This window comes from Notechis scutatus, chromosome 1 (genome assembly GCF_049901735.1).
Source record: "Notechis scutatus isolate UNSWTSFEM ecotype Mainland chromosome 1, rNotScu1.2, whole genome shotgun sequence".
In the NCBI taxonomy this organism is placed as follows: domain Eukaryota; kingdom Metazoa; phylum Chordata; class Lepidosauria; order Squamata; family Elapidae; genus Notechis; species Notechis scutatus.
The window spans coordinates 143,848,458-143,869,148 of NC_142009.1; the positions used below are offsets into that span (position 1 = coordinate 143,848,458).

At 35.9% G+C, this 20,691-nt stretch overlaps 1 protein-coding gene across 3 annotated transcripts in view; it reads right to left on the reverse strand.

Moving 5' to 3' along the window:
• Window positions 1-20,691, reverse strand: part of NEK5 (NIMA related kinase 5) — a 37,780-nt gene that overhangs the window by 5,029 nt on the left and 12,060 nt on the right. For 2 of the 3 annotated variants that reach the window (XM_087947525.1, XM_087947542.1), the window contains 10 exons: window positions 14,318-14,439; window positions 12,845-13,041; window positions 12,675-12,741; window positions 12,344-12,457; window positions 9,751-9,828; window positions 8,177-8,281; window positions 7,069-7,149; window positions 6,623-6,694; window positions 3,488-3,578; window positions 1,758-1,877 (listed from right to left, as the gene is read on the reverse strand). In XM_087947525.1, the coding sequence (XP_087803651.1) occupies window positions 1,758-1,877; window positions 3,488-3,578; window positions 6,623-6,694; window positions 7,069-7,149; window positions 8,177-8,281; window positions 9,751-9,828; window positions 12,344-12,457; window positions 12,675-12,741; window positions 12,845-13,041; window positions 14,318-14,439 (1,047 nt within the window). The remainder of the gene's footprint in view (window positions 1-1,757; window positions 1,878-3,487; window positions 3,579-6,622; window positions 6,695-7,068; window positions 7,150-8,176; window positions 8,282-9,750; window positions 9,829-12,343; window positions 12,458-12,674; window positions 12,742-12,844; window positions 13,042-14,317; window positions 14,440-20,691) is intronic. The other variant, XM_087947533.1, reaches the window with a different exon arrangement.

Sequence of the window (20,691 nt, forward strand, 5' to 3'; positions counted from 1 at the left end):
ATGTGATAAAAATTTGGACGCTTAGCAACTGGCATATATTTATGATAGTTGCAGTGATCACAAGCAAAGTCAATGGGGCAGCCAGATTCACTTTACAACTATGTTACTAACTTAACAACTGCAATGATTTACTTAATTGTGAGAAGTAGGATCATAAAATGGGGCAGAATTCATTTAACAACTGTCTTGTTTAGCAATGGAAATTTTGGGCTCAGCTGTGGTCATAAGTCAAGGACTGCTTGTATTTTGAGAAAACAAATAATATAGATTTGATCCTCTTTGTGACACATTTCCATTTTTCTTCATCCCTCCTTTTTTCACTCCGGGAAATTACTGAATTATCCTCCAACCAAGATTACATGGCCTAACTTAACGATTGATCATTTAGTTATGTTATGACAGATTCAAAATTACTTATGATCCATCCTTGAAGTTATAATTATCGCAACCCTCCCTTTATGGTCATATGATCACATTCCTGACGCTTGGCAACCAGCCTGTATTTATGACCAGTTGTAGTGTCCCACAGTCACCTGCAATATTTTGCTGGATTTGCTTAATGATCAAGTGGTTCCCTTCACCATTTGATTCATTTAAAGGCCACAGTGATTTGCTTTATGACCATTGTAAAAACAGGCATAAAACTGAGTCCGGTGACATGATGACCTAATTACTGCAACGACATACAGTCAAAATTTTGGGCTCAATTGTGGTCATTAAGTTATAATTACTTGTAGTGGACATTAACTTGTTGATTAGACAAAACCAATTATCTAGGCTGCATAGGATCACATTGATAGTTCATGAGATGCCTCAAGAAGCCATGTGTAGAATAATGTACAATAACACTGGAGAAAGAAGTACTACTGAAGTCCATTATTTCATGTTATGCAGAATTGTTGAGCCCAGTACCGGATTCAGTGTCTCCTTGCACCAGAAGGAGGACTCTCAATCATAGAAATGTTCTGCCTGGTAGAACAATTTGTAATAATTTGCTTTCTCATTGGAGCTCCTAGTCATCCTTTCCATACTGTTCTACACAATTCCACAAATCTTTGCAACAGGTTTTTGGGAGAACAAAGGTGCCCATGGGGAAGCAGTGAGAAAAGGATACTTTTATCATTAAGTGACAAATTTCATACTTCTACTCTTGTTCTCCTGGATACTCTATCACAAATGTTATCAAACTATTTTTGCCAAATTAGTTTGTATCATTATTATATTGTATTAACTGGTTTTGTGCTTTAGTTTGATGTAAAGTGAATGTAATATGATGTAATAAATTATTGTTTTATACTTCTTTGGATAGTATTTTTGAAGCAATAGAATTGAAAAATTAAACATATTGAGTCAGGAATAATCAGGAAAACAATGAACATGTTAAAGTTGCCAATATCTTTTTAAAAAGATGGCTACTTTGTAGCAAAAGCACTTAGGCTACACAGTGTTTTGCTCTCTGAGTAGTTTACAGTGTCAGCCTATTGCCCACCAAAATCTGGGTCCTCATTTTACCAACCTCGGAAGGATGGAAGGCCAAGTCAACCTTGAGCCGGTGAGACTCGAACTGCTGGCAGTCAACAGAATTAGCCTGCAATGCTGCCTTCTAACCACTATGCCGCCACAGCTCTTATATCTTGAAAACTACTGAAATAATAGTTCAGATCAGAACTGAAACCTAAGGTCTATCGCACTGCATTTCTTAAGATATAATGAACACATTTTATTTAAAACAAAGCAAAATGTTTCAGAAAGGTCACCTTCATCCATGGTATTCCATACAGATGGGATATCTGCATTTTCTAAGAGATTCAGTAGTGTCTGCGGAGTTGAGATTTGCCATTGTTTTCTGTTGTTTATCACATCTTCATTTTCAACTTCTAAGGAGAAAAATATTTTTTCTGAAAGGATACAATATGGATGCTAACTATAGCTTATATTCATGCCATTATCTACTGTTTAGGCAATTCTTGACTTATAACAGATGATCGTATAGTGACCATTCAAAGTTAAAATGGCACTAAAAGTGACTTTTGACCATTTTTCATGTTTATGACCAGCATCCCTATGGTCACATGATCAAAGTTCAGACGGTTAGCAACTGACTCATATTTTATAATGGTTGCAGTGTCCTGGGGTCATGTGATCACCGTTTGCAACCTTCTGACAAGCAAAGTCCATGGTGAAGTCAGATTCATTTAACTGTATTACTAACTTAACAACTGCAGTGATTCATAATAACTGTGGTAAGGTCGTAAAATGAAGCAAAACTCACTTAACAAATGTCCCACTTAGCAACATAAATTTTGCACTCAGTTGTGGTCATAAGTCGAGGACTACCTGTATTTCATCTAGGAGGTAATTTTTTTGAAGAAGAAGTCTTACGATAAAATTTTGTTTTAAAGCCATTGTTGTTATGGACTAAATAATCAGTATTAAATTTCCCTGGGACTAGCACACACTTTTCTCAAAATATTATCAAGATGATCAAAGGCAGATTGCTGTTCCTGTATATGACCAACATAGATGTGGACATGCTACAATAGGAAAGTGAGTCAGTTTTCAAAAATATATCTTTATTAAGAAACAGAAAATTGTTATGGAGAAAAACAGCTATTTAATAATAAGAACATGATTACTGATTGATAGGTTAATCAACTTTCTACGTCTGTCCATCTGTCCAAAAAAACTGGCTAGCAAGTCTAACAGAAATTACTATTAAAAACACAAACGAAACCCTAAGTTGCAGCCCCTGTAAAAATAACAGTTTCCCCTGTAGCCTACATACACCAAAGCTTCCAACAAATGATCACCTGAGCCCTAGTGCCTGAGGAAAGAGCCAGGTCTCCATAGCCTTCCAAAAGCCAAGTAAGGTTAGGGTTGTCCATAGCTCTAGTGGGGGGAGCTGTTCCAAAGGACAGGCATCGTGGCAGACAAAGTTTATTTCCTAAGAACTGTTAGGTGACTTTCCCCCCCACACTGTGGAAACCCAGAACATGGGAATGGAGGCAGAAACCATCAGGTACTGGCAGTCCCACAAGTAACCTGGTCCCATGGCATGCAGGGCTTTTGAGGTCACCACCAGGCCAATCACGTTCCGAGCAACCTTCCCCCCCAAAAAACTGTTCAATACAGCTGGGTCCAGCAATGGCTTCTTAAGGAACAGATAGACCACGGCCTCCTTTAAGGCCAGAGGAATTCACCTCCTCCTGCAAAGAGGTATTTGCCACTGCTTGAAACCAGCTACGTATAACTTCCTGGGTAGCTAGGACCTACTAGGAGGGACACGGATCTAACATACAGATGGAAAGATGCAATACCACAAGGATCCTGTCCTCTTCCTCAGGAAATAGAGGGGGGTGTGTGTGTTATTATTTTTGATCATTTTTATTTTTATTCTATTCTGTATTTTCTACTCTTTGTAAGCCTCCTAGAGTTGCCATGAACGAGTAGGCAGCTCCATAAATGTTAATGATTTCAAGAAACATACCTATCTTCCAATGCCATAATTCCTCCTCCAGTTTTTTCTTAAGGTTTTCTCCATGTTCAAAAGTCAGTGTTTCATTAAGTTTATCTTGCTGCTGAAATCAAACACACACAAAAAGTCTGTTTTGAAAAAATTAACTTACATTCTTGTTTGTTTTGAAACAAAAGCACTGAACATCAGAACCAAACAAATCGAATTATCAAATATCATCGATTATATGCTTTTCAGTGAAACAGTCACTTAAATAGCACATAATCTCTCTTCAAATTTTTATCAAAAGAAACAAATTTCATATAGGGAATGCCACATTTTCTGTCTATCATTTTGAAAATCTTTTAGGTAGAAATCATAACCTGACTCAAAAGTTTATATGTGCCAATCTGCACATTTTCTCTGTGACAGATGCTGGATTTATCCTAACTCATGGAAACATATGGCGTAACTAAAAAAAGTCTATGTAGTAATACTTTATTTTATTGTATGTTTGTGGAGGTTTTTTTTAGATTCTGTGAGTGTCCTCCAGAGGGTTATAAATTAACTAATAGGGTTGTGCATCAATCTAGACTCCAAAAGGAAAAGGTGGTTCATACTGAAAGATGACTAGATGGATATAGATGGACTAATAGATCCCATGTCACGACCTGTGCATCTTGCTTCCTTCCTATCCCATCTTTTAATCATAATTTTGTATATTTTTAATTATAATGTTGTATTCTTATTGTCATGGTTTTATCGCTTTTAATGTTGTAAGCTGCCTAGGGTTGCCTTGTGGTGAGATAGGCAGAGAAAGAAAGAAAGAAAGAAAGAAAGAAAGAAAGAAAGAAAGAAAGAAAGAAAGAAAGAAAGAAAGAAAGAAAGAAAGAAAGAAAGAAAGAAAGAAAGAAGGAGGGAGGGAGGGAGGGAGGGAGGGAGGGAAGGAAGAAAATTTTCTTCCTTAAGTCACACACAATGTTTCCTCTAGTCAGGGCAGAGCCCTAATAACTACATAGTTATTTTTAACATTTTGTATTGAAACATAAATCCGTTGTGCTTGCTTTGCCTAAAATTGCTATGGCAGAGATGTTTCAAATGAAAATTAAATACCAGGAGTTCAGCTGGTTACAAAAAATCAGTGAAATAAATCTGAGGAAAGAACAAGTCTTTTAGTTAGAAAATCTTGCTAAGAAGATCTAAAGACAGGTATTCGTGGCAGATAATAAACCATGTTGAAAGGTTATACAAAGCTATACATAAAGAGCAGAACCAGGAGTCAAGCAAAAGTCTGGCCAGAGGGAAATTTCAATAACTACCCCTTGAAACATGACTTTTCTTAAAAGTAAGATGCAGCAATAAGAGACTGTGACAGGGGAATATTGATGGCAATATCTTTTCCTATTGGAATATAAAAATTGGTAGGAAGATTGGAAAATCTGGACCGAGAGGGAAAAAATACTGACAGCTGATATAGCTGTGGAAGATGTCATTAAATATAAGACAAATGAATTTAAGCAATCCCATCTTTCAAGTTACCACCACCACCACCCCCTCCCCCCCCCAGTATTTGTTTAAATAAATTCACTCAATAAACAAAAGGTGGCAAAGTGCATCAGATTCAGAGGCAAAATGGTACTTCAGAATGTGCCAACGTTTAACATAACATGGCTGTAGCTGCGAAAATTAAACAGGTCTTTTCCTGGGATTGCATAGCTGTGGTAAAAGACAAGGTCACTGACAAATATTAAATGTGTATAGAAAATGTTTTATGAGTTGAGTTATGAGACTCATGATTTAATTCGGGTAACTGCCAGAATCCTGATAATCACTTTAAGAAATTGCAATACTATTTTTGCACCCTGAAGCACTTTCAAATATGAAGTGCTGTATAACTCCGATTATCTGTATGTGTTTAATGTGTCAGCTTGTCTGTAGAAATGGTATCAATTTCACACCTATACACAAGAACGAAGAAATTCAGCTTAAACATACTGGGAGCCTAGTTTGATGGCAGCGCTTTTATTATTTTATTATTTTCCAGCTCAGGACACATTCCATAGCTGTGATATCTAAAGACTTTTGCAAACAATGAGGTAGGAAGTTCCATACAACCTCAATTTTTTTTTAAAAAAAGAGAATACTGTGGAACACTCACCTTGTTTTAACACATAGTGTTAGGAATATAAGCCACCTAACAGGTATTTGGGTTAGAAATATATAAACCAGGATAAACATTTTAGTACTATGTCTTTAAGAGATTGCAAAAACTGCAATTGGGTGTGGTTTCTCAAACAGCCATAAGATGGAGCCAGAAACCTGGGTTGTTTAGTCTTCGTCTCAGAAGAGAGTGTGTCTGAGTGTATCTCTGTTTCCTTCTGTTGGAAAATATTGTCGTTGCTCCATTTCTTCCAATTGACTGATATTACTGGATTTAATGTAAGTCTGATACTGAACTGTTTTTGACACTGGAATTTGATATTTGGATTATCCCTGGATTGAAAAACTGACTGATTTACTTGTGAATGATTTTGGACTGCTTGTTTGGACTTTGCTTAAACGTTTCTGGAAGTAAAAACCTACATTTACTGTACAGTGTATCTGTGTGCTCTGTGTGTATTATTCAAACACTCCTCTCAAATACGTCTCCCTGTATGCGCTCATTCTCCTAACGGGGAATTACCTCAACACATAGTCTTTACATAGGCAGGGAATCTCCATGCACAGATTGATGGTCATTAACAATCTTATCATTAATTGCAAATACAGGGAGGCTTTGACTTACAAGTTACAACGGTTGTTTAGTAACCGTTCAAAGTTACAAAAGCACTGAAAAATGAAAGTTATGACCTTTTTACACAGTTACAACCTTTGCAGCATCCCTATGATCATATGATCAAAATTCAGAGGCTTGGCATACTTATGACCGTTGCTGTATTCCAAGGTCATGGGATCACCTTTTGTGATAAAGTCAATGGGAAATCCAGATTAACTTAACAATGCAGTTACAAACTTATCAACTACAATGATTCACTTAACAACTGTGGTAAGAAAGGCAAAAGGCAAAACTCACTTAAATGTCTCATTTAACAATAGAAATTTTGGACTCAATTGTGGTAGCAAATCAAGGACTACCAGTACCTGTACAACTATGGTCCAAAATTATACCTCATTTTCTTCCTGGATGTTTTTCTCATCTGCTGCATCATCTGTTAGAGCAACCTGAAACTTTACACCTCCCTGAAAAATAAAATGCAAAAATATATAAACGCTGCCATAGAAAATTCATAGCTAAAAGATGTTAGTGCAGAGAGAGAGAGACAAATGATCATTCCTCTTGTGCTATTAAAGATAGCAACATTTTAAAAATGCTCCATCATTTTTCTCCCTCTAGGAAGAGGGAAGAAGAAAATTAAGTTGAAAGGACAATGAACAAGAGATTTCTCTCCTTTACTTTGCTGAGATGTCCATTATACCAAAATGAAAGAAAAAGTCCCCTTATTCTTCATTCTTTTAACTTTAGAGATACCGATACTAATATTCCAATTGAAATGATATAATAATACAAAGGTGGCATTATTATTATATATAGATAAGAGATATATAAATTGAACCTTTGCTTTCTGTTGTATTTCTGGGTTGTTCTTCTCCTGCCATGTCTGCAGTCCAATTTGTTTCAAGATTTGTTCCATGTCCTGGGGAGAGGAGAAAAAAAGCAAATTGTATTATCATTATTTGCACTAAAAAGATATAGTATGCAAGTATTAATAGGCAACTGAAAACAACAACAAGACTCATGGTTGGGCAGAATGGATCTTTTATGAATGCTAAACTGTTCTACAGAATCATTTAAAAATAATTTAGTACATGGTGACAGAGCATAAATCAGGATTTACTACTACGAGAATGGGCAGTGTGATAGATGTGATGACCTAATATTACATGTATGACACCAGAAGCCTCCAACATTCAAGGTTCAACATTTTTGAAAATTATTTCACGTGATCATCAGATGTTTAAGGGAAAATATGTGTCTTCAGCTTTGCAGTGGCTTAATCAACCCACAGCAACCCTAAAAACCTGAACTCTTCCCCACAATATTTTGAAAGGTTTAAACAAGCAGCATGGATCCTACATTTTCTACAAGGAGCATGCGATTAATTTTATTCTTTAACCTCCAAACCCAAAAGTAGGGAAAAAAAGAACCCAAGATTTTTAGCCTGCCCAGTCTTGTGGCATCAGGTCATCTGGCCATGTGCCCAAAGCCCTAAACAGGATCCAAGGTTACCCCTCCCTCAGAAAGACACCAACACTATCCTAGTTGATTTCTGATTATTTGCTGTAGATGGAAGGGGTTTGTTTTCGACCACCAGTTTTTTTAGCAATTATTTCTGAGTCTGTTAAATTCTTAACCTGTGTTAATTTTGATGTGGATTTGTATATTCAAGTTATCCCAGTATATGCCACATGCAATATTTTTATAATAGCTTGGATGGATGGATGGATGGACAGATAGACAGAAAAAGCTGCTAACTCAAAAATTAAATTTGCACTCTTCTATTTTTTTAAAAAATAAACAAGTATATATCTGGTGGAAATTACAATAAGATCACTTGTACTTTTATTTTAGTTAAACAAAAACAGAGTTCATCCCGTTAATGAAGACACTACAACGAACCAAAAAAAAAAAAAAGGTTGTACCAAAACCAAAAGTGTTGCTACCTGGCCTGGTTCATTTCTTTCTTCATAGTTAGTATCAGGAGCAGACTGGTCCTCACTCTTTCCCTGCTTCACAATGTAGGTTTTTTCTCTTAGGTTTTTATTTTCCTTTAAGAGAACAGTAATAAACGTAACATGTTTTAAGTTCAGCAGATGGATGTTAAGTATAATCATTAAAACTTTCTTCTACATGAAAATACCGCCAAATAAATTCTACAGTGTCATAACTAAAGAAATAAATGATTGCAGAAAACAGCATTAGAATATGCATTTTAGATAACATCTGAAATATTATTTCTAAACTTGTGGAGTATTCACATTAAAGCAATCTACATTTAGGACTATGCAAAGTAACTTTGACTCTGGAACTTCCAAGGAAGAAATGGCAAGCAGAAGATGGTTCTGCTGAGGGTGGAGAGGACAACCACAGTGGATGAAGAACCAAGTCAATGGATTGACTCTTCACAATTTCTCTCTGAAGAAGGAGTGGACTTGGATCACCCATAAGTGCTCCAGGCACTTGCTCCTCATGAGGAGACCATAGAACAATGGTGGGTTTAAAGCTCTGGGATATGAGGCAATAACATCTAACTCAAGCTGTGGTTTGGCACCTGGAAAGGGACACAATATTTGCACATTTCCTTTCTTAATCACTTTTGGAAATTGCTTGTTTAACTGCTTTTATGATATTAGGAACCTTTATAACGACACATTTTACTATACCAGGTGAGTGTCCTAAAATCCTTTGAGAAATAACTTTTTAAAAAGGTTTTGTGTGGGGAAGATTATGAAAAAGAGAATCCTTAAGAGGCTGGATAAGTTTACCACACAACTCAGAAACAAAGCTTCCATAAATATAATGATACTGTAAAAAAGTTGAGATCCCTCTCTCCATATGTATGTAAGATGAAAAATTATTTTGTGTTTCTTTCCAGAATCTCTGTCTTTTTCAACTTAAGAAGACAAGTTTTTAATTTATCATGTTAAAGACTGTTATGATCACAGAAAAAGAACAGTATACCAGTAGCACCTGTTATTAACCATGACACTCAAAACACATAAACATAATAAATCATATAAATGCCATAATATCCAAATATCCTGGCATGAGTAATTAAGTTACAGCATTTATATGAATGACATCATATATTTTGTCATCTGATACCCCTGACCCTTCCTCAGCCATCCATGTTGTACACATTAGCCATGCATTTGAAAGAGCTATTACGCATTACATGTTAGTCTGAATAAATCTTCTTTGGAGCTTTGAAACAGCTACATCTTTTGCAAGGCTCAAACAGTTGTTCCCAGAGCTGTTCCTGGCTGTCTCAACATGGGTGTGCATGTACTGCTACTTTTGCTTTGTGCAATCTCACCAGAGGTGTGTTGTTGTCTATGCGTGCACATGCATATTCAAAACAGCAAGAACAGCTTTTGAAGTATTTATGCTAGTCTTGCAACTTTTTTTAATGCTTTGAAGAAAAAGCTGCTGTTTGGGCTAATACGCTTTGCAAATCATCTGATTCCAATGCTTTCCACAGCCCATCAAGTAAACCATTTGGTGCAAAGACATTTACCTTAAGCGCTTTAACACGAATTTCATTTACTTCACTGTGGTACTGTTGGCGAATTTCATGCAGCTGTTTCAGGTACTCCTGCATGAAGTTATTGGATTTGAACAAAATGTATCTTTAAAAACAATTCTTAATATGAAAGAAAATATGCATTAAAAACACAATCTTATACAAGTTACTTCAAACCTAAGTCCCACAAAGAATTAACTTCCCAGAAGTGTAAGAATTGGACTACAACTGTATAGAGACATGTAAGGAAATGAATATCAATATTATGGAGGTATACTTGCTTTTAAAATTTTCTACTTTGAACACACTGGCTTGTTCTGACATTTTTAGAATCCCTGTAACATTTCAAATTATAAATAACTGTATAGTTTCTCACTTAACAATGGAACTGTATTTTGTTATGGATTAAGATAAGTTGAATATAAATTGTATTTAATGTTTTAAAAATGAGGGAACCATTTTTAATTTGATTACAGGAGTTATACAGCTGCCCATCTAATAAAATATTAGGTGGCTCACAACAATCCATATAAACAAAGTTTAAAATAATTTTACCCTCCTCCCCCAAGAACCAAACCAAACAGGTTGTTTCCCAACAATCCTTGTAAAGAGAATTTTGGATTTAATGCAAGATGTACCTTTGTAATGCATGTTTAGTCTAATTCAACCTTCCATCTAAGACTAAAAAATACAGACACGATATGGGTATCAAACAGTCCTCTTGCCTGTTGACTAGATCTTGAGAATTTAAAAGCTTATATGCTATTCTGTTGCCTAACAAATATTTTGCTTTCCTATGGATTTTTATCATTTTTCTTATGGTGAATGTAACTGTACATTAAAATGTAAACAGTTATCCTGATCTTCTGTTGTGGCTTCCCCAAATCACTGTGCATAGTGTGCTCTTGGAGACAGCAAAAATTCTTACGTTATTGTGGAATCGCTCCAAATAAGTGCTAAAAGCCAGTTTGAAGAGAACTCATTTTATTAAGGGTAAATGTAAAAATCTTATAAGGGAAAACATGCAATACTCTCTGGAACAGACATCAGGTATACCCACAATGTTTTGCCATGGCATGTCTATGAATGAGGGGAGGTTTGCAAAGGTTTCTATAATTAGCTCATTAATCACAGGTACAAAACAAGATGTCAATTAGAAACATGAGAAACTTATCAGCACTGTAAATTCCTCATCATCTCTGCATCTGGGCATTTCCCCCACATATATTCCAAGGCCATGCTATGCATCTACCATTTTTATATTAAAAACCCATGCATTAGTTAAACACAGCATTAGCTTGATACATACTGCTTCTCCCTGAGTTCTAAGGCTGTGGCATGCTACTTAGACAAAGAGGGATTTTCAAAAGCTTCTCATATTGAAAAATCACAAACAGTCAAAATAATTTGTCCTGGGCATTGTCAAATTGAAAAATAGAGAAATAAGGGTATTATAAACCCATTGAAGGAGCTGTTTAAACCATACAGTTGGTTAAAACTAAATAATATATTAATAATTTTGAATACTCCATCCTTAAACAGACACATTGAAAAAAAATAGGAATAGATAGTAGAATCATAGAATTAAAATTACCTCAGAGATAATTTAGTCTATTCTCTAGCTTATGCAGTATTCACTACATCATCTGTGACAGATGATCACCTAGCTTCTATTTTCCTTCATAAAAGATAGATAGTCCTCAACTTATGACAGTTACACAGCATTGAAAAAAATGAGTTATGACCATTTTTCACACATCTGTTATAGCATCACCCCCATGGTCATGAGATCAAAATTCAGATGCTCTCAAAAGTCCGAGTTCTGGACCTAAACCATAATCAGGAAACCACTCGCTTTGGGTTCCAAATGGTTTAATAAGCTGGATGCTTGGCACACAGTGAGTTAGACAACAAAAAAAGTAAGGAATAAAGGCTGGAGCCAAGCCTATGAAGACTGGAGCTACGCCCTTCCGCCGCTGGAGCAGCCAACCATCCAGCAGGCTCAATTACCTGATTGTCAGGCCGCCAGCAGATTCAACCAGCTGCTCGTCAGCCAGCTTGAAGGGAACTACGATCAGCTGATCATTGGCCAGCATGTATGCAGTTGGGATCAGCTGTTCGTCAGCTCCACATTTCTCACTGCTTGCAGCCTTCCCACCACCCACCTCCTGTGCAGTGGTCCCCCTCAGGTATGGCAAACCCCAGTACGGGGTTTGACAGACACTTGGCAATTGACTCATATTTTTGACAGCTGCAGAGTCCAGGAATCATGTGATCCCCTCTTGCAACCTTCTGACAAAGTCAATGAGGATGCCAGATTCACGTAACAACTGTGTCACTAACTTAACAACTGCAGCAATTCACTTAACAACTGTGGCAACAAAGGTTGTAAAATAGGGCCAATTTCACTTCACAAATGTGTCGCCTAACAAAAGTTTTGGGCTCAGTTGTGGTCATAAGTCAAGGACTACTTGTAAAGACAACCTGTATATTTTTTATGACAAAATAATAAGTAGGTAGAGATGGCTATTATTTCAATCAGAGATTCTTCAGTCCATATCCAAATGCTCTAGCCGGACTCTCTTACCTGTTCTTTCATTTCATTTTTTTGAGGAAGAGCATTATTACAGAGTTTGAGCTGTTCTTCCTTCATTTCTTGATTCTGCAGCTGACAAAACTCTGCAGAAGATGGACGTAGCCCCTATTGAAGTTCAAAATAATTAGCTATTGTTAAGAGCAGTGTCTAGAAAAAGCTCTTTCATTTTTATGTTCACTACACTGAACAGAAAAATCAAAATGCAAATAGTATTACAGTTAAAGTAGCATTTCATGTTAGCACCAGTAAATAAGAATAGGACTTCCAAAGTTTATTTGCTCCCATCTGTTTTTTGAAATGTATTATTATAGAAATTGCTCACCAGTTGCTTCTCTACTTTTAACTTGTTTTGCCGAGCATTAAATCGTCTCTGAAGATACTCGGAAGGCCTGAAAAACATAAAAGTCATGGAAAACTCTAAACAGAAAATAAATGGGGTATCATGTCAAAAATCAATAGATGTTTCTATATTCAAGAGAAAAAAAATACAACCCATGAGGTGGAGGTGGAGGTGGTTCTTGTCCTCTCTGCTTATAATATTCTTCCATTCTCTGACCAATACAGGGATCATCATCTTGGACCAAAGCTCTCTTCTGTAAGTTTGCCAGCTTTACGTAATAATGGTCATAATGTCCACACATTCTAATGACCTCTGGCTTCCCACATATTTTAAACGCAGGACCCAAGGGCTGAAAATATTAAATTTATAAAGACAACAAATCCAAAATATTGAATATTGATTAACTCTGAACTGTTACCTCTTGTGACATTCATTTTATGAAAACAGGCTCATTCTGAGCCCAGTGAATGGAAATCAATTTTACATAAAATAGTGTGACCTGACTATTGGCCTGATAAAAAGAAACTGAGCTCTTCAATAAAAATGTTGTTTCCTCTTCAGCAAAAGCAGAATGTAACAACAAAACAAGCAAATTGCCTTTCTTTGCTAAGCTTTAAGCATAAATCCTTCGGCTAAATTATTTGAGCACTGATCTTTATAACAATGATTGCAATCATTTGGCCAGGACCATACCGTCCTTAGATTAGGGACCTCACACTTCTCCTATTTTGCTGCATTCATCTCCACTTCAATCTCCCCTCCCCCATCTCTGTCATTTTGGCTACTCTGCACCCCCTCACCCCTGTTGTCCACTGCTGCCCCAGCTGATTTTCCATCTTCTTTCTCCTGCCGCTTAATGAGGTATGCCAAGCCTCTCCCTTCGTTAGGCACTGTTGGCCTTACAAGGCCTTCCCAAGCAGTGGAGAAAAAATACAGGGAAAGTTACTTTGGTGCAGCAGGTAGCACTTGGGGTCAGCAAAGCAGGGTTGGGAAGCAGAGAAGTAGGGTACAGAGGCCAAAAGCAAAGAGATGGTGGGGAGAAAGAAAGATGGAAGGAGCTGAAGCACACCCTGCGGTCATAAGTGTGGTCAGACTGCCAAGCATCTAAATTGTGATTATGTGACCACGGGGGCATAGCAGTGGTTGTAATTTTGAGGACCAGTCAAATACTATTCATTCAGTACGGTTGTAATTTTAAACCATCGCTGGCTGAATATAATAGAACTTGAATAGAATACTTTACATAAATGTGATTAGACACATAAGGAATTTGTCTCCACTGCCTAAGCTCTTACTCAGTGTACATGCAAAACAACAAAGTAATCATCATCATAATAATACCAATAAGCGAAGGTAGTGGAACAAATGAGAAGAATAAAAGTAATGCAACCATACTATATGAGTAAATATACTTAGACATGACAGTATTGTGGGAATTAGGTATTCAGCAGTGATAGAATGAGGAAAACCACTGTCTTTGTGTCTAGTTGTTTTCGCATGCAATGTCCTGAGGGGAAGAGTTGAAACAGTTTATGTCCAGGATTTTCAGAATGGTCATTAAGAGATGACTATCAGTAAAAGGTTAGCAATATATAACTCTTACCTTATCAAAAGGTAACTTTTACCTTAATAATTGGATCCTGAATCCTTGAAGGAGAATAGCATTCATTCTTATACAATAATTTTCTAGGAAGCATTTCCATCTTGATTTTTGGAGAACGATAATCATGGAGTCTTCTTTTCTGACCTTTAGGAGTTTATGTAACAATAAGCTAAACAATGTTTGGTTAATTACTTCTACATTTAATAAATATTAAGAAAGAGACTGACAGATGTGTAGGTTATCTCTACACTTTGCAATTGAAAAAGAGCATCATTTCCTTGAAAATCAGCAGCATATGAAGAGTTGGGAATCACTTGGTTACCACAAAATGCACAAGTCTAAATAAATGTTTTTCCGTAAGATATGAAGAAAGTTAATCTTGAAATATATAGCATTTCTATTCACCAATTTATCAAATTCCAGTGATGTTAAAGGCTCAGTTTTAAGTACTAAGGAAGTCTTTAGTTATGTGTCAGCACAATATTTATCTGATCCAAATTAATCCTCAGGCCAGCCTTCTACAATAACCAGGGATTTGACCATATACAAGATGGAAATTTCCAGGCTGCCAATACCCAACATAAAAGGTGACTCGACTGGTTTTCTCTCTGCCACTCCATTGTCATCAACTGCTCTCTGGGAAGAATCCCTGAACAGAAACAGAAGGGATAAAATTCCACCACAACAGATACTGAATTATTTTGCCACCACCCTAACATTATAATCAACTTTTCTTGTGGAATGAAAAGAGACAAAACTGTTCAGTAGGATTTTTTCCTTCTATCTCTCCAGCCTCACTATTATTACCAACTTCTTGCAGGAACAACTGTGGATGAATGCTTGCTTGTTTTTTTAAAATAATATTTATTTACCAAGAACAGGTCTGGATTTATTTTAGTACAATCCAATTTGAATTTTCTTGAAGGAAGAGTCATCCCTGACTAAAGCAATCCCAAGATACTTCAGTGTCCCTCATCACTCCTATAAATCAGAAGTGTTAGGGATAACATTGTTTTACCCTGGCTTATTGAAGACTGCGTTCTTGCTGGATCGGGGAGGAGAAGAAGTGTTGGATTACTTTGAAGATATTTCTCAACGGAGAGAAGATAAGTTTTGGACAAATTTATTATATGTGTACTGACACTGGCTATTCGACACGGACTTTGCAATTAGAGTATCCTCGACAAGACTTGACTGAATTTGGTATTTGACTAATGGACTGTTACATTTGACTATGCTATAATTCTTAAATGGAATAAACTATATTTTTGATAGCACAAGCGTATCTGTATTTTTACTGCGTGTTAACTAGAAAACTTATCTCACACATTTACCTGTCTTCCTATCTGACTTCGCTGCACATTCTGTTTAGTTTGTTTTCCTTAACACCGTTGGGGAATCCAGGCTTAACACTGGTTATGGGCCCAGAGAGACTGCTAAGTCAGTTTAACTAGGATAAAAACAGGTTTATGTAAAAAGTGAGATTTTGTGTTGTTACACGTTACAGTAAACAGACAGCTGTGTTTTATCAATTATAGTTTTATATCCATATAGTGAAATATGGCACAAGACAGTCTACAAAGTTTGTCCCTTATATCCAAGATGGATGGAACAAACTATGTTTCATGGTCTATGAAATGTAGTCTACTTCTACGAAGAGAAGGTCTGTGGAACATAATTGAAAACCCACCAAACGTAGAAGAATGGGATACTGAAGATGAGGAAGATAGTAAAAGGATAGAAGAATTTAAACATAAAAATGAACAAGCACTTTGCATCATAGGATTAACATTAACTGATCAGCAACTTGTTCATATACATGGAGAGCAAACTGCTGTTGGGTGTTGGCAAAAACTGAGGAGGATTTATGTCCGAGATAACGTTGGTGCTCACATAAATCTAACACGGAAGCTTTTCCGGATGTATCTCCAAAAGAATGGTGATATGCTGAGTCATTTGAATACTATGAAAAGCATTTTTCAAGAGCTTCATGAGAAGGAGTTAATTTTCTCTGAGCTACACCAGGTCTACATAATTCTATCTTCATTAGACGAAAGTTTTGATGACTACGTAACTTCCCTTGAAATATTGCCTAAAGAAAGTCTAACTTTAACTGATATCACTGGCAGATTGATTGAAGAGGCCAAAAGAAGGCTTGAAAGAGATCAGTTAAGGAGGGAGCAACATCAAAAGGAAAATAATGAATCTCCTACTGCATACGCAATTAAAAAGTGTTTTAATTATGGAGGGAGAGGACATTTTGCAAGACTTTGTAAGAAACCAAAGCGCCAGAATGCAAGCCAGAATGCTGTAAGCCATCAAAGAAGAAATAAGAATTATGAGTTAGCAATGTATAGTAATGGAGATGTAAAAATAATTTATGGGTGGTTGACAGTGGTGCGTCCCACTGTATTACAAATGATAACAAAAATTTGTAAAAATGTCCATGAGTTCACAGCATATCTCATTGGCAAAACGGATGGAAAATTAAAGCAAAAGGTGAAGGTATAGCTCATTGTTCTTATATAAATGAGAACGTAAAAATGTTATATGTACCTCAACTTAAATTTAATTTGCTTTCAGTTAGAATGTTGGTTAGATTAGGATACATAATTACCTTTAGGGAGATACTTGTTTAATTGAAAAGAAGGTAAGAAAATTATTGCATCTTTAAGAGGTGACTTATATGTGTTAAATGATAATGGTTTAAAGTTGGCTAACACAGTTTATGATAATAAGAAACCTCATGATGAATGTATTCACTTGTTACACCGACAGCTAGGTCATTTAAATTTTAAAATGATTAAGAGAACTGTTCAGCTATCTAAAGGAATAAGTTTAAAACCTTGTAATAAGTATTTGCAATGTTCTGCTTGTAATCAAAACAAAAGCAAAGTTATACCGGCAAATAGAGTTGATGGATTTACTACCAAAGAGCCTTTAGAGGTAGTATTTGCCAATATAATAGGTCCTAAAAAGCCAAGTGTAGGTGGTGCTAGATACATATTAAGCATAATGGACCACTATTCTAGGTATGGTTTCTGTTTTCTAATGAAGAGAAAAACTGAAACGTATACAAATTTCTTTAATTGGTTAAAATTTGCAGAGAGGAAAACTAAAAAGAAATTAGTAACTCTTATAACAGATAATGGTACGGAATTTACAAATAATAAATTCCAGAATAGACTTAGAATGGCAGGTATTCAACATAAAAGTCTGCACCATATAGGCCTCAACATAATGCATTTATAGAGAGACGAGGCCAAACACTGCAATCAATGGGAAGGACAATGTTATCTGATTCTGGATTACCTGACAATTTGTGGGGAGAAGCTATAATGTGTGGGAATCACATATTAAACAATGTTGTTAATTCAACAACAGGTGAATTACCATTCACACTGTGGCATGGTAGGAAACCTGATTTGAGTTATATTCACACATTTGGTGCACCAGCATGGGTGCATATCCCTACACAACTCAGGCACAAAGGACAACATAGAGCTAAAAGATTAGTTTTTGTTGGATATCAAGCAAACCGTAGATCTTATAGATTCTGGGAACCAGGTACATCTAGAGTATACTGCAGTGCTAGTGCACAATTCCTAGAACATATAGGATGGAATAGATTAGAGCAAGATTCAGATAATGATGTTATTATAGAACACTACAAGAGGCAGAAAGAAAAGACTAGTTATAAGAAAAGTCCAATTAAAGAAGAAGTCCATGAAGAGCAAATAGAATCAGATCAAGAGGAAATAATTGATCAAGAAGAGATAGATAGTCAAGAACAGGAAATAAAGAAAAGTCCACCTGTAAGTCCTGTTATACCTAGACGCACAACGCGTATAACCAAACCACCTGAAAGATATCAGGCAAGTATTGTTTGCCAAGTAAATAAAGTTCCTACTAGCATAGATGAACTTAAGATGTATCCTGCTAAGGATCAGGAGAATTGGCAAAAGGCAATGAAAAAAAGAGTTAAATTCATTAAAGGAAATGAAGGTTTATGAAGAAACCAAATTACCTCCAGGAGAAAAATCCATTGGGTGCAAATGGATATTTAAAGTAAAGACTGGAAATAATGGGAAAGTAACTTATAAGGCTAGATTAGTAGCACAGGGATTTAACTAAAATACATTTGACTATGACAAGGTATTTGCACCAAATCTTAAGGCTACAACTTTAAGAGCAGCTTTAGTATGGGCAGCTAAGAATAATTATATAGTTAACCATTTAGACGTAGAAACTGCATATCTGCATGCACCATTGCAGCATACAATATATTTGAAAAAACCAGTTGGTATAAGTGATAATAAAGTAAATAGCAATGATTTTTGGAAACTCAAGAAGAGTTTATATGGATTGAAACAATCTGGCTATGAATGGAACCAATATATTGTGAAAGAATTAAACAATATAGGGTTTAAATCTGGTTTAGCAGATCCATGTATGTTTAAAAGAGAAAATAATGGAACGGTGTCATTATTGTTATTATTTACAGATGATATTGCTTTGATTACTAAGACCAATAATGAAGCTACTGAGATTATTTCATTATTAGCCAAAAGGATAAAATTAAAGCATTTAGGTGAAGTTAAAAAGTATCTAGGATTGACAATTAATAAAACCACAAAAGGATTTAAGATATCTCAAGAGGATAAAATTTGCCAATTAATTAAATTGTATAAAATGGAACTTTGTAAGCCTGCAAAGACTCCAATGAGTCAGGAAATTTGCAAAATGGATGCTCAAAGTCCCAAATTTGATAAGACCATATATCAATCTTTGATTGGTAGCTTATCATATATAAGCAATTGGTCAAGGCCAGATATAGCTTATAGTATTAATCAGCTGGCACGATTTAATAATGATCCACATCAATGTCATTGGCAAGCATTAAAGAGAATTTTAAGATATCTTAAAGGAACAATGCATCATGCATTGTATCTAGAGCCAAAGGTGATTTGAATCTTAGTGCCTATGCAGATGCAAGTTTTGCAACTGACATAAACACTAGAAAATCAACATCTGGGATGGTTATATTATTTGGTAAGACTTTAATAGGGTAGAGGTCAATCAGACAACAGCATATTAGCTTGTCAACGATGGAAGCAGAATTTTCATGTCTGTCATTACTATGCACTGACTTAATTCTGTACAAACAGTTATTATTAGACATGGGTATAACTGTTAAAGATTCTATTATTGTGTACGAGGACAACCAGGCAACTATACAGTTAGCTACTAATATTGCTGTAAAGACTAGATCAAAGCATACTGATTTAAGATACTTAAATGTTAGAGAATCTGTGAAAAATGGTCTAATTAAACTTGAGTACTGCATGATGGAAGAAAATATTGCAGACCAGTTTACAAAAGCACAAGGTGTTGTAAAATTTAAAGAGAGTTGTGACAATTATGATTTGAAAGTATAAATGGATATATTATTGTAATATTTATTATTATTACCCAAAAGGGGAGAATGTTAGGGATAACATTGTTTTACCCTAACTGTTTTGGGTAAAGATAATAAAATGATGAATCATGGTTTGTCAGATAAAATGTATGTGACTTTAAGCTAAAGGAATGTAATTAAGGGTGCAGCTGTAAAGTACTATATAAGCAGCAAGGCACTCTCTGGCTCTTACTGGCTGGCTTATTGAAGACTGCGTTCTTGCTGGATCGGGGAGGAGAAGAAGTGTTGGATTACTTTGAAGATATTTCTCAATGGAGAGAAGATAAGTTTTGGACAAATTTATTATATGTGTACTGACACTGGCTATTCGACACGGACTTTGCAATTAGAGTATCCTCGACAAGACTTGACTGAATTTGGTATTTGACTAATGGACTGTTACATTTGACTATGCTATAATTCTTAAATGGAATAAACTATATTTTTGATAGCACAAGCGTATCTGTATTTTTACTGCGTGTTAACTAGAAAACTTATCTCACACATTTACCTGTCTTCCTATCTGACTTCGCTGCACATTCTGTTTAGTTTGTTTTCCTTAACACCCGTTGGGGAATCCAGGCTTAACAAGAAGAACCTATTAATTTTACCTTGTACAATGGAACATATCTTGAAAATACAGCATTCAAGTTATAATCCATATTTGCTCAATTTCTACTGCCACATTTTCCTCAGTGAAAAAATGCATACCATGGTGGTGCAGTATTAGAATGCAGCATTGCAGAGTAACTCTGCCCACTGCCAGGAGTTTGATCCTGACTGGCTCAAAGTTGACTTAGCCTTCCATTCTTCTGAGCTCAGTAAAATGAGGAGCCAAACTGTTGGGGGCAATAGGCTGACATTTGTAAACCACTCAGAGACTGCTGTAAAATACTATGGAGTGATATATAAGTCTAAGCGTTAGTGCTATTTTACAA